Source organism: Alexandromys fortis, unplaced genomic scaffold, assembly GCF_014885135.2.
Source record: "Alexandromys fortis isolate MF-2015 unplaced genomic scaffold, M_Fortis_MF-2015_v1.1 scaffold_29, whole genome shotgun sequence".
NCBI lineage: Eukaryota > Metazoa > Chordata > Mammalia > Rodentia > Cricetidae > Alexandromys > Alexandromys fortis.
The window spans coordinates 12054859-12082595 of NW_026067891.1; the positions used below are offsets into that span (position 1 = coordinate 12054859).

At 40.3% G+C, this 27737-nt stretch overlaps 1 protein-coding gene across 4 annotated transcripts in view; it reads left to right on the forward strand.

Annotated features, from left to right (window-relative positions):
• Positions 1 to 3457: 3457 nt before the first annotated feature.
• The window catches only part of Atf7ip2 (activating transcription factor 7 interacting protein 2), a 55497-nt gene continuing 31217 nt past the window's right edge, over positions 3458 to 27737 (forward strand). For 3 of the 4 annotated variants that reach the window (XR_007590665.1, XM_050135845.1, XM_050135858.1), the window contains exons 1-6: positions 3458 to 3542; positions 12912 to 13063; positions 16500 to 16621; positions 18911 to 19045; positions 21135 to 21233; positions 22852 to 23012. Coding sequence is in view for 3 of the 4 variants with exons in the window: in XM_050135845.1 (XP_049991802.1) it covers positions 12922 to 13063; positions 16500 to 16621; positions 18911 to 19045; positions 21135 to 21233; positions 22852 to 23012 (659 nt within the window). In the remaining variant the exon portion in view is untranslated. The remainder of the gene's footprint in view (positions 3543 to 12911; positions 13064 to 16499; positions 16622 to 18910; positions 19046 to 21134; positions 21234 to 22851; positions 23013 to 27737) is intronic. The other variant, XM_050135851.1, reaches the window with a different exon arrangement.

Below are 27737 nucleotides of genomic sequence, written 5' to 3' on the forward strand. Positions count from 1 at the left end.
TTGAATTGATTGGTTGAGGGTCACACACATTATTGATGACCACCTTTTGATGTCAGAAGAGATGATGACCATAGGTTGTAAGTCTATATAATACTTCCATAATAGTATCTGGACATTATAATCTTGTTAGCATAAAATTAACCATAAGTCATACTTTATTTCTATCCTATCATTTAACCTTTGTAAGCTGGTAACATAAATTTCTGCTGGAACATGAAATTATAATTTAATAATAATAATCATACATTGTGTTAATCACTGTTCAGTTGTTGTGAAAAAGACATGACCAAGGCAACTCTTACAAAAGGAAGCATTTATCCGGGTGGTGGTGGCACATGCCTTTAATCCCAGCACTCGGGAGGCAGAGGCAGGCGGATCTCTGTGAGTTCGAGACCAGCATGGTCTACAAGAGCTAGTTCCAGGACAGGCTCCAAAGCTACAGAGAAACCCTGTCTCGGAAAAAAAAAAAAATTAATTGGGGGCTTGCTTACAGTTTCAGAGGGTGAGTTCATGATCATCATGGGAAGAAGACAGGCATGGAGCAGTAGCTGTGAGTTTTATATCCTGATCCATAGGCAGACAACAGACCTGGGTCTGCCATGGGCTTTTGGAATATCAAAGCCCACCTCCAGTGACACACTTCCTTCAGTAAGGTCACACCTCTTACTCCTTCTAAACCTATCAAAATGTTCCACTCCCTGGTGACTAAATCATTCAACTATACGAGGGCACTCTTAAACCACCACACTTTATTTCTGGTTGTATCACTTAATGCTGAATTAATTACAGTCTGTAGAGCTGTACATGGGTGTTCAGAAGTAACTAAGGTCCTTTGGAAGGCCAATAGAACTTTACTGAGCATCAGTTATGTATGAGATAACCAAAACAAGTACTCTGTAGGGGATAATAGAAGTAGGCATGGCTGTAAGAGGGTGGTGGTAATACTTATATTTTTAATAGCTGAGCTGCAGCTCAGTCTTTTGAGTCTTTGCAGTTATGTTCAGTGAGTCTCTGAGGGACTCTCAGCTTTTATTGCTTATTCTGGTAGGGTGGGGCCTAGTAAATCTGGTCAGTTTCAGGGACTTCCTGAAACTATTTGATTTGTTTACCTTCCTGTTTAATGAGCTTCTCTACAGGACAGAATCTTTCAATAGCTGCAGTAACTCATACAACATGGCAACAGGCCACAAGGGCATGTCCCTTCCCCAAGAGGACAGTGTTAAGCACCAAGCTTCACCAAATGTGACTCTGCCTAGCATGACTGATATTTGGGAGAATATAGAGGGCCTAAGTAAAAGATGAGGGCACTAGGACTGTGGCCAGCCTGTCTACAGAGACTTTGAAGCTACAGTCTTTGACTCTCTCACCACATGAAACCATGGAACCCAAGAAATTAGAATCTCAGGAATGTGCTGGGATAGAAACAACTGAAGCTCTGGGGGCATCCAGAAAAGGAGCTTGTCTCCTGAAGAAACACAGCTGTCAAATGCTCTTCCAGCAGTCATTGGAGCTGAGACTACCATGGGCAGGATCACACTGTGGGCCAGAATGTTTCTATTTAACTCTATGGGGAGATTAGCAGTTAGGCAGACTCCCTGATAGGCAGGCAGATAGGGTGACAGGCCATGACTAGGTAATGAAGGTGGAGAATTTCCAAGATGGCCTGGGACACGCTTCCTAAGGCCTTTCTCAGGGAAAAGGCAGTGAGAAGAAAAGGGCCTGCTTAGCAATACACATCTAGGGGAGACAATAAGAAAAATACAAGGACCCAGCATGCCCTGGGCAGACTCCCAACTTGGGGTTTCCTCTCTCATCCTGACAGGAGATCATCCTCTGGCTTTCCTTCTTCCTTCTTCCTTCCTTCCTTCCTTCCTTCCTTCCTTCCTTCCTTCCTTCCTTCCTTCCCTCCCTCCCTCCCTCCCTCCTTCCTTCCTTCCTTCCTTCCTTTTTTTGTGAGCCTGAGTTGTTGTANTCTCTCTCTCTCTCTCTCTCTCTCTCTCTCTCTCTCTCTCTCTCTCTCTTTCTTTCTTTCTAGATTTGTTTGTTTATTATGCATATACTTTTCTGTCTGCATGTATGCCTGCAGGTCAGAAGAGGGTACCAGGTCTCATTACAGATGATTGTGAGCCACCATGTGGTTGCTGGGAATTGAACTCAGGATCTCTGGAAGAGCTCTTAACTGCTGAGTCATCTCTCCAGCGCTCTCTGGCTTTCTTATATATTGGTTTATTGTTTTTCCAAGAAAGTCAATTTCTTGCTTATCTCACAGATCAAGCTGAGCTAACAGGCACATCCTCATTATACCCTGAAGACTGGCTTGGGGAAGTCTCAGAATCTGTCTGTCCCTCCTCCCAATGTGGCCATATTGAATAAATATTTTTCTGTTTTTCTATAAGCATTTGGCTCATTGAGGATGAGTGGCCAAGCCTGGCTTGTTGCAGCACACGCAATGGTCTCTAAGTTCTTTATAGCAGGGCCATATTTTTAAAAAATATATATGTATTTAAATATGTGAGTGTCCTTCCATGAATGTATGTGCATCACATGCAGGCAAATGACCTCAGAAGCCAGAGGGTGTTGAATCCCTTGTAATTGGAATTATAGGCAGTTGTGAGCCTGTTGTGGGGTGCTGGATCTGAATTCTCTGCATGAGGGCACGCGCTCTAAACCTCTGAGTCATCTCTTTGGCCCACAGGACCACTCGACGCGGCAAACGTTAAGGGGTTTACATCTGAAAATTCAGTAATAAGGAGACATACTACTGTAATGCGATATTTATTCATTTATGTAGAGATTGGTGGGCCTGGAGTTCATTCAGGCTTGCCTTATCCTGGCACAGATCCACCAGCCCCTGCCTCAGGCTTGCTGGGATTAGGGGAGTGGGTTACCAGGTGTAGAGTGTAAACAACAGACTTTTCCATACTGCCAGGCTGTGGGCAGCCTGTGGAGGAGGAATGGCGGCGAGATGGTCCTTCTTCACCTCAGCAACGCAGCTTAGCCGCTCAAGGACATTTTGCAAACTGCCCCTATTGGCCAAGAGACCTTCTGTGTCCAGAGCACATCTGGTGATAGTGATGAGAAATACTATTTTTTCATGGTTTCTCAGCCCCTTCTCTTCAGAGGCTCCATAGGACTCCAGTAAAGGTCACTGGCCGAACGCTATTCCGGGTTCTAACCCAGCAGGTTTTTCACAATTGGAATCTATATCCCTTTTTCTCCGGGGTTTGTTTTTGCGAACAAAGTCTTATTAGTAATAGTTTCCTAAACACCCTCCAATTCTTGCCAGTCCGCCCCCCCCCCCCCCATCGGCTATCCCGGCTTGCCAGCTCGCCTGCTTTTTTACTTTTTCCTTAGTCGCTGTGTTCCCCGCCCATCGTCGCCCCGATTGGCTGCGCTCTCGCCCTTCGCGCTTCTATTGGCTTGCGGCGGCCCGGGGGCGGAGGGAGGGAGATTTAGTCTGGCTGCAGCCGGTCTGCGGGTCATTTCGTCTGCGGAGCTGGTCCGCTGTTTTGTGAGGGCGGCCGCGAGGGGCGCCGCGCTAGGTAGGTCGCGGGCGGCGGTGGCTCCGGGCAGGCCGCGGGCGGGCGGGCGGCGGTTGGAGGAGCGGTCGGCTTCATGGCGGCGCGTGAACGCCGGGCTGGACGCGACCCGCAGCGAACGGGTCGGCCCCGGGCGGAGGAGCCGGGAGCGCCGGCGGGTGGGGAAGGGTCGCCGCGGCCCGGCGGGACGGCCTGTGCCGGGAGCCTGCACGCCTCGCGTCCGGCAGGTGAGCTGTGGGGGCAGCCGCTGCCAACGTCCGCAGCCGCTCGGCAGGTGCACAGATGCAACGCAGGTGCCGCCGCTCTTCCGGGTGTGCGGGCTACCTGAGGAAAGTCCCCGCCCCCGAGTGGGTCGCGGCGTGAGGCCTTTGTTCACCTCCGGCTGGGCTGTCGGTGAAGCCCCCCGGCCTGTCCTCCTAACCTTAAGGTCAAGGACACTTGGCTTTGGACTCCGGGGTTGGTCTCCGGGACCTGTAACCAGTTTAGCCCAGTTAACGTCCGCTGCGACGTTCACCGGCACCTGAACTCCAGTCAGGTAGAGGTAGATTTTTTTTTTTTTTTTTTTTTTTTTTTGTGGTGCCTGAAAAAGAAAAACTTAGCAATCGCTTATTCTCCCTCATCTTTTTCCAGTTTGGCAAACAAGTTAAAGAATGTGCCTCAGCACAGGAAACAATGACCTCTCTCTGTTTAAAATTCTTAAGAAAACTGACCTCTGTCTGCTGTGGGACTTGATTTAGATCCTAGTACTTGGGAAACAGAGGCAGGATGACTCGTGAGTTTCAAGGCCAGCCAGTGAGACCCTGTCTTAATAAATGAATAAATAAAATATGAAAAGGGATGAAATGAAGGATTCATTAAATAACTGAATTTAAGTCTTGTGAATGTTGCCTTTTAAATTATCTTGCTTATCCCTCAACTTTTTTAGAAAGGTTGAATCTAACCTTAATCAAATTAGTCTCCAAAACAGTATAGATACAGATCACCTACACCCTAAGATTAACTTCTACCACAGCAGAAATATGTAAGCAGTCCTTTTAAAAAAATATGTAGCAGCTAGTGCAATCTACCTAACTCTTGAATTTTTTTGGCTTTGCGTGACCCTGTACTTAATGTCAGTCTTGAATTCCACTATATTTTCTTACTACTTAATATTTTGAATTTTGTTATGAAACGTAATAGTCCCTTGACCTGTTTGTGTTTATACCATAGTTCTCTGTTATATTCATAATAAAATTATTATTTGTGTGGGAATTATATCCAAAGACTGGGTTCTATGGATCAGGCTTTCATGGCAAGTTTTTTACCTACTGAGTTATGTTATTCTCTGAGAGTTAAGCCCGGACCCATACTATAACATACATAGCAATAGACTTGGATAATTTTTTATCTTTAAGTATAGGTAAATCATTCTGCATTTAAACATTGTGTAAAGAGAAAACAATGAGTTTTACAGCATTTAGGGCTGTGTTGCAGGTAAGCTAGTAGGATAACAATTTAAAGGCCTGCCTGGGAACTACAGAGTTGGTTCAAGGACAGCTTGGGCATCATAGTGAGGCCTTTTCTCAGACTAGAAAAAGAGCCGGGGATGTGGCTTAGTGCTAGCATAAATGAGACCATGGATTCAATGCCCAGTATATAAAAAAGAGAGAAGATAATCAGATACAGGGTTTTGTTTTGTTTTGTTTTGTTTTTTTCGAGACAGGGTTTCTCTGTAGCTTTGGAGCTTGTCCTGGAACTCCCTTTGTAGACCAGGCTGGCCTCGAACTCACAGAGATCCGCCTGCCTCTGCCTCACAAGTGCTGGGATTAAAGATGTGCCCCACCACCGCCTGGCTCAGATACAGTTTTAAGTTTTGAATCTGAGCAGTTACAAATGTGAGTGTGGCTTATGGCTCTAAACCTAGCCACCAGCTGGATAGAGCCCTCATTCTTCTACTAAGTGTAGTTTCCATTAGTGTACCTCTAACTGAGGCACTGCTCTGCTCAGTGCTGTTGTGAAAAAGCTTTAGATAGCCATGGTAAATTGTTAAGGATTGTTGTAGTACTCCCATTTCTTTTTTCTCCAGCCAACCAAAGGTAGGAAAGAAAAATTGGTTTTAATTGTGGACCCCGTGTGGCATTGCATACTTTTCATTCTAGCACTTGGGAGGCAGAGGCAGATAGATCTCTGAGTTCCGAGCAGGCCTGGTCTACTTATCAAGTTCCAGGCCAGCCAGGGATACATAGTAAGATGTTGTTTCAAAAGCAAACCAAAAAAACCTCCAAATAATGTGATTGTCCCATGAGTGGTGACTCAGGCCTCTTAATACCAGGACTTAGGTGGTTGTACCAGAACTGCCACAAGTTCTATGGTAGTCTTGCATACATGAAATCTTATCTCATAAAAATACAAGATACAGGAACAAAACAAAACTAATGAGCCTCTCTATGATACTCAGAAGTATTCTGTTATCAGCAGTGGTCTTATACATACCCCAAATTCTTTACTGTGAAAGATGTGGATGTGAAACCTACCAGTATATGAAGGGTCAATTGTATGAGAAATTAAATAGATACGGCTGAAATTGTAGCTCAAGAAATGTGAATGGCAATTTGCTTAGAACTGCAGATTTGCCAAGAGGTAGTGGCAAATCCCAGGCAGAGGCAAGTGGTTTTCTGTGAGAGTGGGGCCATCCTGGTCTGTAGACTGAGTTCCAGGACAGTCAGAGCTATACACAGAGAAACCCTGTCTCAAAATCTGAATAAATAAATGACAGATTCACTGGTCAGATGTAGTGATATTCATCTTTAAACATAGTACCTGGGCAGTCAGATCTCTGAATTCAAAGCCATCCTGATTTACATGGTGAGTTCCTAGCCAGCCAGGGTTGTAAATAAATAAAATAGCTGGGTGGTGGTAATGGTACATGCCTTTAATCCCAGCACTAGAGATAGAGGCAGGCAGATCTTTGAGTTCCAGGCTTATCTAATCTACAGAGTGAATGCCAGACCAGGTAGGACTTGATAGAAAAACCCTGCCTTGAAAAGCCAATACATACATACATTTATGCATGCAGCTTTAGAGGATGAAAAGGTGGCTCAGTGGGTAAAGCACTTACAAGCATGAAGAACTGAAGTCAGAGCTCCAGAATGTCAGGTCCAGTGTGGGGACTCATACAAAGGTAAAAAACATGGCTGGCAAGATAGCACCATGGGTACTTGTTGCCCAGCCTTGACTCCTCACTTGCATCCCTTGGATCTATATGATTGAAGGAAAGGATCAACTCCCACAAGTTGTCCTCTGACCACTGCCCCCCCCCCCTACACACACACACTAGGGCATGTTTAATGACCTATTAGAAAAAAAAATCTTCTTTAAAAGACAGGCTCTCTCTTTGGAGTCCTGGCTAATGGGGGACTTGGTATGGAGACCAGACTGGTCTCTAACTCGCAGAGATTTACCTACTTCTGTCTCCTGAGTGTTGGGACTAAATGAAGGCCTGAACCACCATACTTGGGCCCCAAACAAAATCTTAAAATTAGTTTAAAATGACTGTCATCAGACATTAAGGAGTGCTGGAAAGTAACTTATTTTATATGAACATTTTGTATTCCTTTCATACTCTTGCATTGATGAATATAAAAGTAAAGGCAAAGGTCTGTTGGTGCTCACATGGTCATGATGCTGTATGACGCCCTTGGACCAGACTTTGTTGTAAGGAGCAGTACAGTGCTCACAAAGCTGGTTACCACCTACCATAACTTGGTCTTTAAGAAGAGCTTTTGCTATTTCGTTGACATTTTTTTACCTACTAAAGCAATCCTGTTTCTTTAATAGTACTTACCTGATTGGTGCTGTAATAGCCGATAGCTTTAAGAATCTGCTTTAAATATTAGTTCTGAACTATGAGGCTTTAACATCTTAAAGTTTTTACTTTTCAAAGATAAAACTGAATAGTAAAGACTTACTGTTTTAATAAGAAAACTAATAATAGTAAGAATTTAAAAATACATTTGAATAAGATAACTCAGCAGATGGAGTTTAATTCCTAGAATCCACATAGTAGGAGGGTCCCACAAGATGTACTCACAGCACTGGACTCACGGCATGGCACACACACACATCAAATAAACAGATAAATCAGTGTACTTTTAGGGACTGGAAAGATGGCTTGGTGGTTAAGAGAACTCTGTGTTCTTGCAAACTTGGGTTTGGTTTCCAGCATCCACATGATACATTTTACCTGTTGTCCCAAGGGGTCAACTTCAGTTCAAGGGATCAAATGCTCTTTTCTGGCTTCCATTGGTATTACATATACATGGTGTACATACATATAATCAGGTACATACACGTGAGCTATTTAAATTTTAATATAAAAATTAAAATAGGAATACAGGTCTAGACTCTTGGTATTTCACTTCACAGTTAGAAGTTCATGAATAACACAGTTAAGAAAATCTTTTTGGGCCATATGGGTGTACATTTGCCACATAATGTAAGACAAAATAGGTTTTTCCAAGTATGGCCAAAACCTGGACACTTTGGGTGGAGACTTGGGCTGGCAACTTCATGGGAGGAGCTACTGCAGCCTCCAAGAATGTGATACTTGGCTTTTTGGTGCCTTGGTTGGAGATTTTCTGAGAGGGTGGTGTTTGAAGAGAGATGGTGCTTCTCAGACCATGTATAAGTGAGCCAGAGGTTCCAACAGAAACCTTTCCTGCAGAGACAATATATATGTCTAGTCAACCCAGATAGGGAACTCATGACAGGTAAAACTATGAATACCACCAAAGTCCAGTTTGGTGAACCAATGAGATTTAATGGGGTTAGTTACAGGAATATGGGTAATGGGTTACATATAATAGAAATGATTCAAAGACAGCTGCATCACCAAAGTCTACACAGCATGGAAACCTGGAACTCAGTATATACCCTGCAGGCAGTTCAACATGTTTAAGAGTGGCTTTTCCAGGTGCCACAGTTGGTGTACACCTCTTCTAGGCAGCTCACCTGGTTTTTGTTTATTCCAGGAAGCTGGTCTGGTCTTAGAATCTTCTTTGCAGCTCTGTTTGGCTTGTTCCGGAGGGACTCCCTGCTTTTATTATCCTGGCAGGGAGGATCCCAGAGATCTGGATAGTTTCTGGGACTTTCTGAAGCTATTTTGTTTACTTCCTAAACAGTTGTTTACTACTTAATGGAGCTTTCCTGCAGAATGGAGTGTTTCTGTGTGGGAGGAAACTTATACAGCACTACATGATGATATATTAGAAAGCTTTTATTGGTAGTATCTTGCACAAATTGAACATAAATGCTGTGCAATGGGGTAAGATTATAATTCTAGTATATAAGGAGACGGAGGCAGGATGGTTCTGAGTTCCACTAAACAGTTGTAGGCAAACCCTGGGCTACATGAGACACTAACTCAAAAAAAAAAGCCATTTCCTGTGGCCTATTGGGGCCATTTTCTTTCTTTCAAACCTTTGCACCCCTTATCTCCTGTTTCCTTCATTAGTCTAAAGTCAGAACCACATGGTCAACACTGCCAGGTTAAGTTGCCTACTTGAGATGAATCATGGTGCCCTTAAATTACTTTACATGAACTTTGGTTTGTTGTTGCTTTTTAGGAGCAGAAAAAAAGCTAAAGGCCTTTTCCTTTTACAAGTTGCAAGATTATATGGATAGGGTCTTACCCTGTAGAGAGCATACTCCCTTCATTACATTTCACAGCAGACCTTGTATCTTTGAATCAAGCCTTGTATCTTTGAATCAAGGCTCCAAAATTGAATTTCCTGGTACTCTTTTTTTTTATTCATAATATATATTGCTATCTTTGTACTTTTTCATTGTGAACCTGTATAAGATTGATTACTAGTAGCCACCTAACAGTTATTCATTATATATATATATATATATATATATATATATATAGCTATCTTTGTACTTTTCATTGTAAACCTGTATAAGATTGATAACTAATAGCCACTCAACAGTTAGTGTTAAGCTGTCATGGAATAGCCTCTGCCAAGGAGCTTTTCAGTTTTGCCTCAGACAGATTCTTTTTTTTTTTTTTTCTGGGACGGTTTCTCTGTAGCTTCAGAGCCTGCAGCCTGCACTGCAACTAGCTCTGGTATACCAGGCTGGCCTCGAACTCCAGAGATCTGCCAGCCTCCGCCTCCTGAGTGCTGGGATTAAAGACGTGCACCACCACCACCCAGCCAGCCAAGCCAGATTCTTAGGACATGGACAAAAAGCAGCCACATTTTTTGCCAAAGTATCACAAGTATGATCTCTGGTTCAGTTGCTAATATTGCTCTGAAACCTCATCATCTGAACCTCCAGTAGCCCACATTGGTCTCAGCACTACTGTCTTCCAAGATCCTACTAGGATAGTCTGTTAAGCCCCACTTACAGCATTCGTCTGCATTCTTGGTCCAAAGTCCTCCAAAGAGCAGCATGATCAGGTCTATATCATCAATACCCCACTCCTGATACCAACTTTTCTTAGTTACTTCTCAGTTGCTATGGTAAGAAACAATAATCATGACACTTTACAAAATAAAGTGTTTATGTGGGGCTTACGGTTTCAGAGGTTTAGAGTCTGACCATCATGGTGGGGAAGCATGGGAGCCTGCAGGCAGGTATTGTCTGAAGAGACAGAGAGGGCTACCTGGGAATATCTTAGACTTTTGAAACCCCAAAGCTCATCTCCAGTAACATGTCTCCTCAGGGATATATAACATTTCCACCAACTGGGGACCAAGTATTCAAAAAGATGAGCATATGGGGGCTATCTTGTTCAAACCACCACTTAGCTGTTTTTGTTGCTTTTCTTTTTTTTAAAAATGAGTTCTCTGTTTGCATTTAAGTCTTCATGCCAGAAGAGGGCATTGGATCCCAGTATGGATGGATATGAGCTACCACGTGGTTGCTAGGAATTGAACTCAGGACCTCTGAGCCATCTCTCCAGCCCACCTGGGGTAATGGAGCCCTTGTTAATTTCAAACTGGTTATGTAACTAAGGATAACAAAGTTCTGATTATTCTTCCTTCCTTTGTTTCTAAATGTTGGAATTAGAGGCCTGTGTCACCATGCTTGGATTTTATGCAGTGCTGGGGGTTAAAGTTGAGACTGTACAGAATAGGCAAGCACTCTACAAGCTGCATTTTATCATCAGCCTGCAACACCATTTAATGAGTTAAAAGAAATACTTGAGTCTTAATCTGTTAAACATCTGTGATAACATGATACCTTGTGATGAGGAGCTAAAAGTTTTTCTGCATCAGGAACACAATGAGATGCCTCTCGTTCATCATTGTACCAATGGATCTTGGGTGGATAGTTAGATATGAAAGTAAACTAAAAGTATAGAGATTAGAAAGAATGAAAAAAATTAGTCTTTTCAAAATAAGTAAATACAAAATTGTAAGAAATACATAAAAATGATTGAAGATCAAATCAAGATCATCAAAGATAAAGATACAAGGTTAGCATATGAAAATGTCTTTCAGTCTGTAGTTCATTTGATTGAGCTCAAATCTGTTTTTAAAATTTACACTGGGTTTGTTGGACTTATGTCTTTCAGCTTTCATCTAGCATGGTAACACATTGGAAACCCTGGAAACCCTGGGTTTGATTCCTGGCATCTCCTGAAACTGAATGTCTAATAAATATCTGGAGTCTTAGAATTGAGGAGATAGAGGCAGGAAGTTCAGGAGTCAGCTCCATAGCAAGTTCAAGGCCAATTTGACTAGATTAGTCCCTGTTTGAAAAAGTCAAAAAATGAAACAACAAAACAACAAAAAAATGGCAGCTTTAAAAGTGAATTTATTTGGGGTGTTAAGTGCATTTCAACTTGGGTTTATCAGGATATTGTAGTAGGAGCTGTGGGCCGCTTCCTACCACTCAGCTCCCTGCCACCGGCTAGCTTTACCCAAAATAATTACATGGAAACTATTCTTTTAAACACTGCATGGCCCATTAGCTCTAGCCTCTTACTGGCTATCTCTCACATCTTGATTAACCCATTTCTATTAATGAGTGTAGCACCACGAGGTGGTGGCTTACCGGGAAGGATTTTAACCTGCCTCTGTCTCAGAGAGGAGAGGCATGGCCGCTGCTTGACTCAGCTTTCTTTCTCCCAGAATTCTGTTCTGTCTACTCTGCCTATCTAAGTTCTGCCCTATCAGGCCAAGCAGTTTTCTTTATTAATTAACCAATAAAAGCAACAGATAGATAGAAGACCCACCTACATCAGGATATAACCCCATTCATCATGAAACATAGGACTTTAAATGAAAAGTCCAAAAAAAAAGATGTTAAGGGGCTGGAGAGATGGCTCAGAGGTTAAGAGCATTGCCTGCTCTTCCAAAGGTCCTGAGTTCAATTTCCAGCAACCACATGGTGGCTCACAACCATCTGTAATGAGGTCTGGTGCCCTCTTCTGGCCTGCAGGCATACACACAGACAGAATATTGTATACATAATAAATAAATAAATATTTAAAAAAAGATGTTAAGAAAAGAGCTCATGTATAATAGTATCAGAAAACAGGACAAGGCAGTCTTTTTCCTAGGATCTGAGTTCAACCCCTAGACCCTTGTTAAAATGATGAGCGGTGGTGCATGCTTGTAATCCCAGATTGGAGAAGAGAGACAGGAGGATTCTGACTCTCTCAGCCAGGCTATCCTGTAGGTTTCTCCTGCAGCTAATACTGCCAGTCTGGTGTCACCATGTCTACTTGTTCTGTGCCTGAGGCTTCTTTCCCACTAGGGAAAGAAGTAGACATGTCCACTGTTTTCCTGCTTTTCTCTGTATCAACTTTCTCCATATACTTGATTTTTAGTGAATATATGGACACATTATATTCATTTATGCCTTAGAGTTTTCTACAGAAACAAGACTTGCCCACTTTAAAGAGATGTGGTCTGGTTTTCTTACAAAAACCCTCACCATTCATGTTTACAAAGTGTTACTTTGCTATTGTTTCTATTACCTATTATTTTAGAATTGTTTTTAAGATAAGGTGTGTGGTAAAGATTAAAGTATGTTTTTCTCCATGTACCTATCTAAAATACCTGAAATAGCATTATATTAATAATACCAGTCTTATTCTCCTTTGCCCAGATAATACTTTTGAGAGAAGTCAAATGGTCGTATGTGAGGCTCTTTCTGATTTTTGAGCCTGTCCTGTTGATATCACTGTCTTCATTATAGTATGACCTGTTTAAAATCTTGACTAATTATTTCTGTTTAGAATATAACTTCCACATAAAAGTAATTAATATGGAGAGATATTCTGAATGTTATTTTAATAGGATAACTGTTTAACTTGGAAAATGCATTTAAATCTGTTTCTTTGAGGCAAAGTATAATGTTAAATATCTTAAATTTTAGGATACAAAATATGGAAAGTCCAGAAAGAAAAAGACAGAAAGTTTTAAAGGCCAAAAAAACAATGCCTACAAGTTGCCGGAAGCAGTTGGAGATCCTGAACGTGTCAAAGAATCTTGAAGCTTCAAAATCAACAGTTGGAACTGTTGAAAATGGTACTCAGAGTCTACGTCCTGAACTTAAAGCTAGCAAGTGTCCACATTCTAAAAATGCTGATTCCTCATTTGCCCCTCAGGATAATTCAGTATTTTCACAGAAAAGTATAGCATTCTTCTAGAATTTAATTAATACAGTAGAAGAAATTGTTTCAGAAATAAGATCAAGAACCACTGATGAACAGGTTGTGTGTTTTTACACAAAGCCAAGACATCTACTGATTCCTACAGCAAATATTCCACACAAGAGGCAACAGAGTTGCAGAACACTTCTGAAACTCATTTTAAACAGGAGTTTAATGTATGAAGATCATTTTCTGAACATAAAGAAAATTACAATGACTTTATACTAAAAAGTTGATGGCCCTCTGTTAAATTTAAGTGCACTAACCCAGAATACTTTGGATGGCAAGGGAATCAACAAGATAGCTTTCAGTTTAGAATCAAATTTTACTTTATAGGCTAACGATCAAAATTAGATATTTAAGTTCATACTCCTGTGCTGAATCTAAGCACCTAACTAGGTGAATTCGGTCTGCTCTAGTAATTGTGATGATGCCATTTTGAAAATTAAAGAATGCAGTAGGACCTGTCACTCTGGCCGTTTAAATTGTGAAGGGCATACTCAAGTGGCAGTCGTTACTTGGCCTTGATGGTAGTAAAGTAAATGTATGCCTCTGTGTCTTTTGGAGAAATTCAAATAGTCATTTTTCCTAAGGGGTCTCTTAAAGTCTCAAACAGTGGAGTACATATAGATAGGACAAAAAGTAAATGATGCCCATGTTTTCAAACTGTTTTGTTCGTAAATTGTTCTTGATTCTGAGATGGAAAGATACATTGTTAAAGGGGAAAGTTATGATTGATCACTTGGCTTTATTTGCAGTGCTAGAACTGGTCAACAGGCAGGACCAAATATTGTTCATACGAGCTCTTTTCTGAGGCTGGAAGTATGTGTAGCTCAATTGGTAGAGTGCCTGCCTAGTGTGCACGAAGCTCTGGGTTCAGTCCCTAGCACATAAAACTACATAGTGGTTCATGCATGCATGCCTGTAATCCAGAGCACTAAACAGGTCGAGACAGAAAGATCAGAAGTTCAAGGTCATCTTCGTGTACAAAGCAAATTTGAGACCACTCTAGGCTACATGAGACCCTGTATCTAAACAACAACAAACCTTCCTATCACATGGGCAGCTTAAAAGTATAGCTAAAGAAAAGGAAGTTAAGATACAGAAAAGAGGCAACCTGATTGGTTAGTTAGTGTGTGTTTGTTTTACTTGATCATTTAGACATCTTTGTGTTTTGAAAGTTTGTTTCCATGCGAGTTCGAGACCAGTCTGGTCTATAAGAGCTAGTTCCAGGACAGGCTCCAAAACCACAGAGAAACCCTGTCTCGAAAAAAAAAAAAAAAGTTTGTTTCCATAAAAGTATGTTACAGAGGCTGGAGAAATGGCTTAGTGGTTGAGAGCACTGTTTGCTTTTCTGGAGAACCTCGATTTGATTCCCAGCATCCATATATTGGCTTACAACCAATAACTCCAGTTCTAGAAGATCAGATCCCAGGGTATCAGGCACATACATAACATTGATGATACATAAACATACATGCCAAAAACAGTAAACTGCAGTCTGTTTTACACATCAAGTTAAAATTGTAATTTACCACATACAGAAGAAATAAAGTTGAAAAAAAAATAAAGTAAGTTGAAGCCAAACTACAAAGAAGTATGCAGGGAGCCTTAGGTCAAACTTGATTTAATTTAATGATATCTAAGATATCAAAAGGAAAAGGAAATGTTACCCAAAAAAACTTTTCCATGAAAGTTCAGCAAATCTCAAAAGGAAATTTATGGAAGATGGCTCATTTTAGCTATATCTCTTGTTATTTTAAATTTTTTTGTTTTATTGTACATTTTTATTAACATTAATTATACATAATGGATTTCATTTTGACATTTTCATACATGCATGAAGTACTTTGGACATATTTGCCCTCTACCCCATTACCATCTCTTATCCTCTTGATGATTCCCAGCCCAGCAAGTGGGAAAGGGTTGAAGCCAAGTAATCCCTCTTCTGTGTTTGCTTGTTGTCACCCAATGAATTTAATGAGTGTTTCTTAAAGTATTGTGTATCTTGCTAGTGGATGCACCAATAAATTAAATGTCTCCCTCTCCTTCTCTAAACATTAACTGCCAATAGCTCCTTGGGAGGTGGAGCTTTGTTAGTCCCCCTAGAGAACAGGTACATTAAGTTATTGGTGAGTCTATTTCCATAAAATTGATTTTTAGATCATATGCCAAATAACAGATGCTTGATGCAGTTAATTCATATGTGTGTGTCTATGTATATGCCTAACTGCAGAGAGCTACCTGGAGAGAAAACAACTAATTAAAAAGAAGTGCTGGAGACAAAATAATTAAATAACAAATACCATTTGAATTAGGATTTTTATGTTGGTTGACTAAAATACTGATTAGGGCCAGCAAGATGTATCAGCAGATAAAGGTGCTCTCTTAAAAGCCTGGTTGCCTGGGACCCACATAAATGTGGAAAGAGAGAAATGACTTCACACACAAGTCCTCTGACTTCCACACTCTGTCATGGCATTCACACACACGCACGTGTACACGTACACATGAACCCACTACGTTTATGGGGCTGGAGAGATGGTTCAGTGGTTAAGAGCATTGCCTGCTCTTCCAAAGGTCCTGAGTTCAATTCCCAGCAACTACATGGAGGCTCACAACCATCTGTAATGAGGTCTGGTGCCCTCTTCTGGCCTTCAGGCATACACGCAGACAGAATATTGTATACATAATAAATAAATAATTTTTTAAAAAAATCTTTTGTTTACATTTAGACTCCATAATCATCTTAAATATAATTTAAATTGCTGAATAACTTCATCAAAGTAATGGGTTCCTTTAGTGACTATATAGAGCGGCTTATTATACAGTTTATTTAGGGTTTTGTTTTGTGTTTTGTTTATGTGTTTGAAAGGTTTTTGAAAGGTCTCACTATTTTAATTCTTGATTCTCTTGCCACTTCCCAAATGCTGTAATTTGAACTGTATGCCTCCTTCCCAGTGTAGCCTGTGAAACAAGATTGGAAGGGGTTTATATCTGAGACCAGAGTACTATCCAAAATTTCTTTTTTAAAGAATATTTTATGAAAATGTTTTTATGTAGTTACGTTTACTTTAAATATATGTATTTTAAGATAGAGTCTGGCTATGAACCTACAAAGATCTATCTGCCGTTACCTCCTGAATTCTGGGATTAAAGGCATTAACCACCATATCTAGCTAAAAAAAAATTACTAATTAAAAAAAATTTTTTAAGTACTACTGTTGTCATATTTTAGTTTTTCTAATTAGAGTTTTTATTTCCTTCTTAAGAAGGAATAGTTTTACCTGTAATGTTTCTGTCTCCCCAAGGCCATAATCAAAAGAAGATGTTTTCAGAAAACAAAGAAAATGTTAAGCTCATGAAAGCTTCAGATCAAGTTAAAGAAAATGGTTGTGTAGCTCTGGAAAGGCATACAGCACTACTAGAACAGGTAATGTTGGGGTTTAAATATTTGCTTTCTGATTTGTAAAAAAGGTTGCAAGGGCAGGAGAGACAGCAGAAGTTAAGAGCACTTGAAAAGTTGAGTTCAATTCCCAGTACCCATTTCTGGTGGCTCATAATCTATAACTCCAGTTCAGTGATACCTCTTCCCTCCCTCGAACATAACCTCAACCAACACACACACACACACACACACACACACACACACACACACCTACCTTCACAATATGTCTTAGTTAAGGTTATTGTGATGAAACACCATGACCAATAGCAGCTTGGAAGGAAAGGGTTTATTTTGCTTATACTTTGATTCATAGTTCATCATCCAGGAAAGTAGTCAAGGCAGGAGCCTGAAGGCAGGAGCTGATGGAGACCATGGAGTGACGCTCTGTACTTGCTTGCTTCACATGGCTTGCTTAGCCTTCTGTTTTTTCCAGACAGGGTTTCTCTGCATATTCCTGACTGTCCTGGAACTCACTCAGTAGACCAAGCTGGCTTCCAACTCACAGAAATCCACTTCCTCTGCCTCCTGAGTGCTGGGATTAAAGGTGTATGCCACCAGTACTAACCAGCAGCCTGCTTTCTTATAGAACCCACCACTGGCCCAGGAGTGGCCCAGCCCATAATGGGCTGCTCATGGATCACCAATTAAGAAAATCCCCAGCAGGTTTGCTTGTCTATAACTCCATCTTGTGGAGACATTTTCTCAGTTGAGGTTCCTTCCTCAGATGATTCTAACTAGCTTGTGTCAAGTTGACATAAACTAGCAAGGTCATAATTCAAACAAAAACATTAAGAGTTAAATTGTCTATATTACCAAGATATTTCTGTTTTCTGGAATGATTCTAGACCAAGTAATCTATAGAACTGCATATCTGTAAAAGTCTTGTAGAAAGAGAGTTTTTTAATTAATAGGCTGCCAAATGTGTAAATCAAACATGGGATGACCTTGAGCTTTACTTGACAGTCCAACATTTGTATTGGTCATGGGTTTTTTGACCAATAGTAATAGCTGTTTATTGACCACATCACAGTTACTCAGAATTTTATAGACTCAAGCAACCTTGTTGTCCATTTTGGAATCTTGATACTTTAAAATTACATATCTCCTCTTCCAGACTAACCTAGGTATACTGCTTTTTAATGCTGTTAAATAGCCTTAGTGCTTTTATTTTTGCCCAATTATGTGTTTCTTTGTGGTCCATCTGTCTGATTAACTAGGAATTGAAATATAATCTTCCAGGCTAGGTGTGTTGGTGCATGCCTTTAATCCCAGCACTCAGGAGGCAGATGTAGTAGGTGAATCTGAGGTCGAGGCCAGCCTGGTTTCTAGAGTGAGTTCCAGGGCAACCATGCAGGACTATATAGAAACTCTGTTTCAAAGAGACAAACCAAAAAGGGAAGTTCTAGTGGAGTAGCTATGTTCAGGTTCTGTTTTGATGGGTCTGATTGCAGTTCATTATGGTTATTATGTTATTCAATTGTTATGTACTGTAGTTAATGTACATTTGGATACAGCAGTCAGTTGGAATTATATGTATTGTCAATATTTGAGGATGAACTTCATTTCTAACATGTCTATTTGTGTACTTAATTATTAGATGTGCTGTGGGAAATTTACTATTCAGGTTTTTATAAAACTTACTGGTGTAGTATGTAGCAGTTTTGTCATAAAACATCAAGAGGGTTGGGTGGTGGTGGCCAACACCTTTAATTCCAGCTCTTGGGAAATGGGCAGGCGGATCTCTGCGGATCCCTGTGAGTTGGAGGGCAGCCTGGTCTACAGAGTGAGTTACAGGACAGCCAGGTTAACACAGAGAAACCCTGTCTCAAAAACAATGACAACAAAAAATGAAGAAAGAGTAAAGTAATTTTTAAGCTATAGAAAATAAGCTGGGTGTGGTAGTCCACACCTTTATCCCAGTACCCGGGATATAAAGCATGCAGATCTTTTTGAAGTTGATGATAGACTTGTCTGCTACAGACGAGCTGAGATGACTAGTGAAAAATCTTGCCTCAAAGTAGGAGTGGACTGAAGAGATGGCTCAGAGGTTAAGAACAATGACTGTTCATCTAATGGACCCTGGTTTGAGTCCAGAACCCACATGCCAGCTCATAACTAACTATATGTAACTCTATTTCCAGGAGTTCTAATGCCCCCCTTCTGGCCTCTGCATGGTGCACATCCATACATGCAGGCCAAACAATACACATAAAAATAAAAATTAAGAAATAAAATTGTTTTGAAATTTAAAACATGCTTTTATTTAAATTCTAGGTTAAACATTGGATTCGACAGGAAATCTACATGATAAATTGTAACCTATTTGATAAAAAACTGAATGAACTTAATGAACGCATTGGGAAGACCCAGTGCAAGCATAAGCATGAAGCAATAGCTGGTGAGCTCTTTGTAAGTTTCTGATTTCATTTTCTTCCTTTTATTATGTGTGGAATGTGGTCATGTCATGTCCTTTATGTTTGGAAAGGGAGGTAATAATACAGTGATTCTTAACCTTCCCAGTGCTTTGACTCTTTAATCCAGTTCCTCATGGTGTGGTGACCTCCAATCATAAAATTACTTTTGTTGCTACCTTGTAACTGTAATTTGCTACTGTTATGAATTGCAATGTAAATATCTGATATGTAGGCTGAGTTATGACCCCTAGCTTGAGAACCACTGCAATAAAAGGAGACCTACTAGTTTAACTTTAGACTTGAGAAATAAGTCTTAGTCCTAGTTGGCATTCTGTGTCTGTTTATGATTATCCATAGTATGTAGGCATTTTCTTTCCATTCAAATATGTGCTTTATTAGAGATTACATAATCTGTTTTAAGATCTTTTAAGCTCTCTGCCTATTTTGTTTTTTGTTTTGTTCTTGTTCTTTTAGTTTTCTAGGGTTACTGTCTTTTTCTGTAGTAGGAGGCTGCTTATTCATTCCCAGCTGCCCAGAACAGAAATAATCACTCAGAAATCATATTATTTGCTATACTGCTTGACCCATAGCTTAAGCGTATTTCTGGCTAGCTCTTAAATCTAGAATTAACCCATTTCCATTGTTTTATATTTTACCATGAGGCTCATGGCCTACCAGCAATGTTCTAGCTGGCATCTTGTCTCTTCCCCTCTGGCAGCTCCATGGCGTTTCTCTGACTCTGCCTTCTTTCTCCCAGCATTCATTTTAGTTTTCCCTGCCTAGCTCTATTCTACCCTATCACAGGCCAAAGCAGTTTCTGTATTCATTAACCAATAAAAGTAACATAGACAGAAGGACTTCCCATACCATTTTCTTCTTCCGCCTCCCTTTCTTTCTTTCTTTCTTTCTTTCTTTCTTTCTTTCTTTCTTTCTTTCTTTCTTTTTCAGCATCAGTTTTATTGCAAACAAATTAAGTTTACTGGGTTTTTTTTCTGTTTCATGCTTTTTTTTCTTTTTGAGGTTGGATGTGGTTATATGTAGTTCAGGTTGGCTTTGAATTCTATATCCTCCTCCTTTAAAGTCCTCTTAATTTTGGAATTGGAAACACGAACCATCCAAACAAGTCTTTTCCATCCTTAAATATCTTAAGTAGCTAATCCCCTCATTTATCAGTTTTCCACATTTTGAGTTTTGTGTCTATACTTAACTAACTGCAGACTGATTTTTCTTTTGTTGTTTCATCATTAATTTACAATAGCCTCAACTACCCACCTGTTCTGGAATTCACTGTATAGAATTAGGATAGCCTCAATCCCAGAGGCCTGCCTGCTGCCACTGCCTCCTGAATGCTGAAATTAAAGGCGTGTGTCATCACAGACAGACCGAAAATATTCAGGAAAAAAGTGTTTCAAATGAATCTGTACCATCTTTTTGCCTAGTCATTATTCCCTGAACAGTACATTGTAGTAACTATGTAATAGGATTCCCACTGTATTAGACCTTATAAGTAATCTAAAGATTTTAAAGTGAACAAGAGGATGTGTATGGTTTTTAACAGGTGCAGGTTTTCATATTTATAAGACCTGGAATCATTTCTCCATGGATAGCAAATGTTGACTGTGTAAGAGTTTATTACTGGGGCTGGTGACAGAGCTAAATTGGAGTGCTGGCCTAGCTAGCAGTTAAGTCCTGTGTTTGATTCCATCTTTATGTAGCATGCATAAAAATGGTATGCTAATGTACAACTCCGTTACCCAGAGATAGAGGCAGGAAAAACTGGGAATTCAAGGACAACCTTAACTACATAGGGAGTTCAAAGCCAGCCTGAAATATATCAGACCATATTTATAAATAAATAAGTAAATTTAAAAAGTAAAGGTGCAAGCTAAGGGAATGAAAGAATAGAAGCATTCTCTGCTGGGAGTTATTGGGGCCTGGAATCATGATGAAAAAGAAATGAAGGAAAAGAAGACCTTTCATTATTAGAGTAGGTGCCTACATTTCACAAGACTACTTGTCAAATAGTTTGCATTTTTCTTTTGTACTGTTTAGAATTGTGGTGTGATACCTAAGTTTTCTTCTAGGTGAAAATCAGAAGGCTTCAAAGACGTATTAAAAAAGTATTATCATCTCAAGAAAATTGTTTGGAACCAAACACATTACCCAATAATACAGTCTGTAAGGTTCGTATAAATACACAGAGGTTTTAATCTGCGTGACTTATTGGATCATAAGCTGTGCATATACTTCCAAATGAGGACAGAAAGCTTAGATAACAATGTTGGTTTCTTGTTTTTTAAAGTTAAATGTGAAAAATACAGAAGTGATACTGAAGGAGGGACTGTAACGAAAAGAAGCCGGTATTTGATGATCTGGGAAATTCTCAGCATGTCCAGAATACAACTCTAAAATTAGGTTTGTGGTCAGAAATAGAGCTCTGGGGTATAAGGATACGTGCACCTACTACTTTTGCTGTTCTTTGAAAGGACCAAAGGTTGTGGGGTTTGTCACATGACTCCCTTTGTTACTCTGCTTAGGCTTAGTATATACATCCTTGCCGTCTCAGAGCTGTAGTTTCCATAACAGTTCACATTCATGGCTTTTGTGTGCTCTTTTGCTTGGCTTTGTTCTTTGGGCTCCCCGTGGTTGCCTGTTGGTTCTTGCCAGTACTGCAGACTGCTGTTGGTTTCCGAGTGGATTGGGCCTGCTGTGTCTGGTATAGAGCTGAGTGAGTGCTGTTGCTAGTCTGTGCCCTGCTGTTGGCTAACATGTGGGAAGAGGGCAATTTTGCCTTTGAAGAAGATTTGACTGGCTGCTTTTTTGGAATGGAGCTCTGGGTATTGGTCCATAGTTAGGCTCTGCTTGCTATTGTTGCTGCAGCCACTTAGACTTCGTCTGCCCCCAGTGTTCATCCAGCTGCTACTGTGGTTTATGAAATGGAACCTTTGATTCTTCTGGTATTGGGATTGAGTCACCATGATCAATCACTACTACGTTTTTGAAATGAGAGCTGTAGAGATGTCTGTTGTCCTTATAACCTAGCATGGTGTATACAGTATACTCACAGTGGTCATGAGGTCTATAGCCAGTCTCTCTCCCTTTATTAAATTTTCAGTTGCTTTGTGATTACCATTCAGTTATTTACACGGAGGAGAGGGAGGAATCCACGTTACCTTGTCCTGGAAGTGAAAGGACGCTGTTCAACTTTGCTTCCCAGTGGTGCGTGAACGTGTTCACATATAAATTGGTTTACTTAGTATAATAGACCTTGAGAGTTCTGCCTTAGGGGATCTACCTTATTTTTCATGCCGCCCCTTAACAAAAGGCCTTGTTCATTCTCAACTGAGGCATGGAGTCAATCCTTTTACTCCAAGATTTAAATAAATTAACAACTGGAAGTTAAAATCACTCTAAAATATTAAATTTAGACTACTAGTAATAGGATGTTGTCTAAGTATCTCAGTATTTAATTGCCCTGTTTTCAAAGTCTAGATTTGTAATGTCATTGTTAATTTCCTTGACAAATTTTGGCAGAGAAATCACCTTTATGGTCATCCGCCATTGAAGTACAGACTTTTTTGCTTTTTCAAGACAGGGTTTCTCTGTAGCCTTGACTGTACTGTAACTTGCTCTGTAGACCAGGTTGGGCTTGAACTCACAAAGATCTGCCTGCCTCTGCCTCCCAAATGCTAAGCTTAAAGGTGTGTGCCCCTGGCTTAATATTTTAACTTATATTTACAAGACTCTTCCGTGTGAAATTTTACCTTCTACTCATCTGCTTTTTCCTCGTGCATTTAACAGATTACAGATTCAGAGACCATGAATTGGAGCGTGACCCAAGGGTCAGTTAAAAGCCTAAGTAAAAGAACACCTTCTGTGAACCCTGATCCTTGTAACTCTTCAGAAAAAGCAACTAGAAGGGTTAATTTATCTTCAGCTTGTGTCCAGTTTGTTTCTGAAAGGTAGGCATTTGTATAAAAATGCATAAAGTTATTTATCTAAATATGTTTCTAGTTATATTAAGCATAAGGTAGTTTAAAAATTCATGTTCACATCAGCAGTGTGAAGGAATCCAGTTGGTTCCCTGAGCTTCTGTTGTTGAAGAGCAATCCAGTTTTGAACTGTCAGGTGATGGGTTTTGTTTCACTGCTTCCCACTTCCGTTGGGCTAGCAATCACTTTCGGTGCTCTCCATTCTGAAAGTATTATCTGAAAGTGATACCAGCCAACTGTAGCCTGAGGGTTTTAGAAGCAAAGAAGCATGCTTGACTTAGATCAGTGCTGTTCCAAGGGGTTTAGTGGGACATACTGATAGTCTTTTTGTGTAGTGATAGGATCGGCGGGGCTGCGTCCCTGGCACCCGGCCGCCCACATGGCTAGCTTATGCCCCGAAATAATTACACGGAAACTGTATTCTTTTAAACACTGCCTGGCCCGGCTAGTTCCAGTTTCTTATTGGCTAGCTCTTACATATCGATCTAACCCATTTCTAATAATCTGTGTAGCTCCACGAGCTGGTTTACCAGGAAAGATCTTAACCTGCGTCTATCTGGAGTGGGAGAATCATGGCGACTCTCTGACTCAGCTTTTTTCTCCCAGCATTCTGTTCTGTTTTCTCCACCTACCAAAGGGTTGGCCTATCAAATGGGCCTAGGCAGTTTCTTTATTAATAAGAAATCACTCCCACATCATTTCCCCTTTTTCTGTTTAAACAAAAAAAGAAAGGCTTTAACTTTAACATAGCAAAATTACATATAATAAAACAGTTATCAAGTAAAAATTACAATAATCTTTATCATAACTAAGGAAAACTATAACTATTCTTCAACTCCATCAAAGACTCCAGAAGGATATAATATTACCTAAGCAAACAAGAAGTCCAAAAATCTAGAAATGACAGAGATATCTCGCTGCCTGGACAGTCACCCAAAGTTCCTCTGTACCGTTGGGGCATTTATCTTTGGCCTACAGGTCCATAGTATCCAGCAGACACCTCCACAAAGCAGGAAATTCCAAAGACAGTTTAGTCACTATTTGCTGTGTCCTGCAGAATGTCTCGCAGACTCTTTCATGAGTCATGAACCCCAAAAGACCTTTAGGCAAGTTCAGCAGTCCTCTCTCTGAGAGTTCTCTATGTCCATTTTATGCAACAGTCCAGGCAAGAGCAGTTTCTTGCCCAAATGGCTATCAAACTCCATAAGGATCCTCTTCGATGCCCATCTTCATCTCGAAGTAGATTGGTGCCACCAGGAGCAGTCATGTCTCATTGTCATGAAAAGCCCTAAGTTTAAATGCCATTTCTGCAGTCTTTGAAAGATATGAAGAATGCCTATCTAACTGAAATATATCTCTATATCTATAAAATCTAACATGACTACAAGCTTGACTATTGTTGATGATTATCCATTAACAACCTATATTTCTATTATACATTACATTTTAAATGAACTACACAATCACAATACCTTAATCAAAATCAGAAATACATATACATATAACAAAATTGACCTTAATATCCATATCAATGCAAATTATTCATATCTATATCATATCCCCCTTTAAATGTAAAAGAACAGTTATAAACAATATTTGGGGATATGGGTGTAGTTATTTCTCTCCAAACTGCTTCCTGCTGAATAGGGGCGTCGTTAATTAGATCGTTTATGGTATATAACCTGTGTGCTAGTTTCATCTCAGTTGGCAATTGAACAAAGCAGTTTTTGGAGGGTGTTCACAGCAACCTTTCAGGAGGGCGTGGTCTATCATACCAAATCGGAATAAAAGAAATCCACAGGGTCTCATCCTCTGCAAAAACAAAAGAAGGACTTTTCCAAAGCATCATAACCTTAGATCCAAATTTTGAAATCGTAATACCCTTATATCCATTTTGGTTTAGCTTGGCAGCCCATGTAATGAAATGTCTCTCTGTACTTAGCTCCTTCACAGTCAAAAATTTTAAAGAAAACACAGTGTACATAATCCAGACTCTTTGTGAATCTTCCAATTTTTGTGGCTTATTTTTCTTTATTTCTTTTAATCTCTTAACTATCTGTACTCTGTTTCTTTAAAGACTACCCTTTTTTTAAAAAACATTAACTTTATTCTTTATATTCTTTTTCTTCTCTCTCCCAAGCCTACATACATTCATCCAACAGTGTCTGAATCTGTTCTATTGTGAATCTGTAATTTTTTTTACTATCCAGGAGCATTTCTTAAAATGTTAAGCACTTCTTAAAAACTTAAGTTGCACCATGTACAGGTAATATGGTACCATCTGTGTCCTGTCCAGTCGAAACCTTAACTGCACTGTTATTACAGCAATTACGCTAGTTCCTGTCTGAGGTCAGCACAGTTCAGCATGGAGCAGCCACTCCTGCCTCAGAGCCATTTGGTGCCCCTGAACCACTCACATTTCCAGGCACACAGCAGTCCATATTGGAGCTGCAATCAGCAGTTTAATTCTGAGACTGAGTGTACAGCATAGAAACTCTTTTCATCCAAGTTACAGCAAAATCTGACACGCAGAGCACTGAGCAGTCTGAAAACATGTCTGTATGGCGGCAGGAATCCGCCATGCTCTTCTGCCTGCCTAAGCCTGATTCTGCCGTCTGTCCAGGTGCAGGCGGGGAGCACTGAGCCATCAGCATGGTCTCAGAGCACTCTCCTTTTGATCCCAAGCGGGACCAGAAACATCCTGTCCCATAAAAGCCTTGAAATGCTTTAAAGCCAGAGTTCATGCTGGCAGCATAGCCCCAGGAAGCCGCGCTTTAAAATGACTCAGTGTTTTTTCTGCTGCTGATGCCGAATCAGGAAATCTCTCTACAGCACGCCACCAACAAACAGCAAAAATCTGTGTTAAATTCTCTCTCCCTTACTTTTAAGCCTTCTCAGGTTTTTAAGTGGATTTAGCCCATCACGTCTGGGCGCCACTCTGTAGTGAGGAGCTGCAGGCTGCTTCCCTGCCGCCCCAGCTCCCGGCCGCCAGCTAGCTCTAGCTTATGCCCCGAAATAATTACACGGAAACTGTATTCTTTTAAACACTGCCTGGCCCATTATCTGTAGCCTCTTACTGGCTAGCTCTTACATATAAATCTAACCCATTTCTAATAATCTGTGTAGCCCACGAGGTGGCTTACCAGAGAAGATCTTAACCTGCGTCTGTCTGGAGTGGGAGAATCATGGCGACTCTCTGATTCAGCTTCTTTCTCCCAGCATTCTGTTCTGTTTTCTCCACCTACCTAAGGGTTGGCCTATCAAATGGGCCTAGGCAGTTTCTTTATTAATAAGAAATCACTCCCACATCATTTTTGTTTTCATATCTTTGAGACAGGTTCTATGTTATCCTAGCTGGACTGGGTATTTGGGACTTTGGGACTTCACATACAGTTTTGACTCTAGCAGTTGCCCCAGTAACCCATACTATTTAGCTCTGCATTTTCATTCATTTTTATTTTTAACTTTATGTGTATGTTTGTGTTGTCTGTGTGGAATTATTTGTCCAAAAATGCAGTTGAGCAGAGAAAGTCAGATCTCCTTGGAGCTCGAGTTCTAAGTAGTTGTGAGCTATCCAACATGAGTTGGATAATAAAGTGTTTGTAACCTCTGAGCCATCTCTCCAGCCCCTGTTTTTAATATGCATATTTATTATTTTTACCTATGTGTAGAGGCCTGCATTTTAGTGTTAAGTGGAGAATCTGTGAAGCAGGCACTTAGTTGAAGGCAGGAGTCATCACTCAGTGAGTCTGCCGCCACCACTTATTGACAACACATTCTGAAACCCCTGAAGTGACAGAAGAGGAAAGCAAGTGCTGCTGGTGCAAGTGAAGAAGCAGAAAGCTTCGCTGTGCTGTCACTCAACAGTGGACACCGTCAAGTGCAGGCACTCATTTTATGTTGTATACTGAAACAATCTGTAGTTTGCGTAGCTGTTTTTGGCAGTTAAGCATCCTTTCCAAAGTGTACGGATAGTGTAGCAAATATGCAACTTGGTCATGATGACCTTGTGCTTCTTTGTGGTTTTGATGTTTTTTGTCTTTTGATTTTGTTTTTTCAAGACAGAGTTTCTTCTCTGTATCTTTGATTGTCTTGGAATTCTCTGTAGACCAGGCTGGCACTCCCTCTACCTCCCAAGTGCTGAGATTGAAGGTGCCTAATTCGTTCGTTTTTTTGAGACAGCTCTCTATAGGCTGGCTAGCTGGAACTTGATGTGTAAATTGGGACAGCTTCAAACTCAGAGACCCTCTTGCCTCTGCCTCTGGAGTACTAGAATTAAAGGCATGTGCCACTATACCTCACCTTAGAAGGTGAGTTTTATAAAACATTTAAGGGAGTGATAATATAAACATTGAATAAACTTTTGCCAAAAAATATGAAAAGAAAGAAGCTTGTTAAATTCATTTTATGAGAAATGAACTTTGATGATAAAATCAATGTTAAAATACTGTATAGATGAAGAATAACCCGCAAAATTGATTCATTATCCTAAACAAAATTCTAATAGGTTAAATAGGACAATCTGTAGAAGTTGATTGTGTCTTAGTAGTGTTGGTCAAATCCTTGAGTCAGTACAGCTCTAGTAAAATTCCTCAAGAGACACCCGAGCCAAGATCCCTCAACTGTACTGCTCTTTACTTCTGCAACCAAAGAAATCAAGGATATGTGTTTTGTTTAAAGGTCATTGTGGTCTTC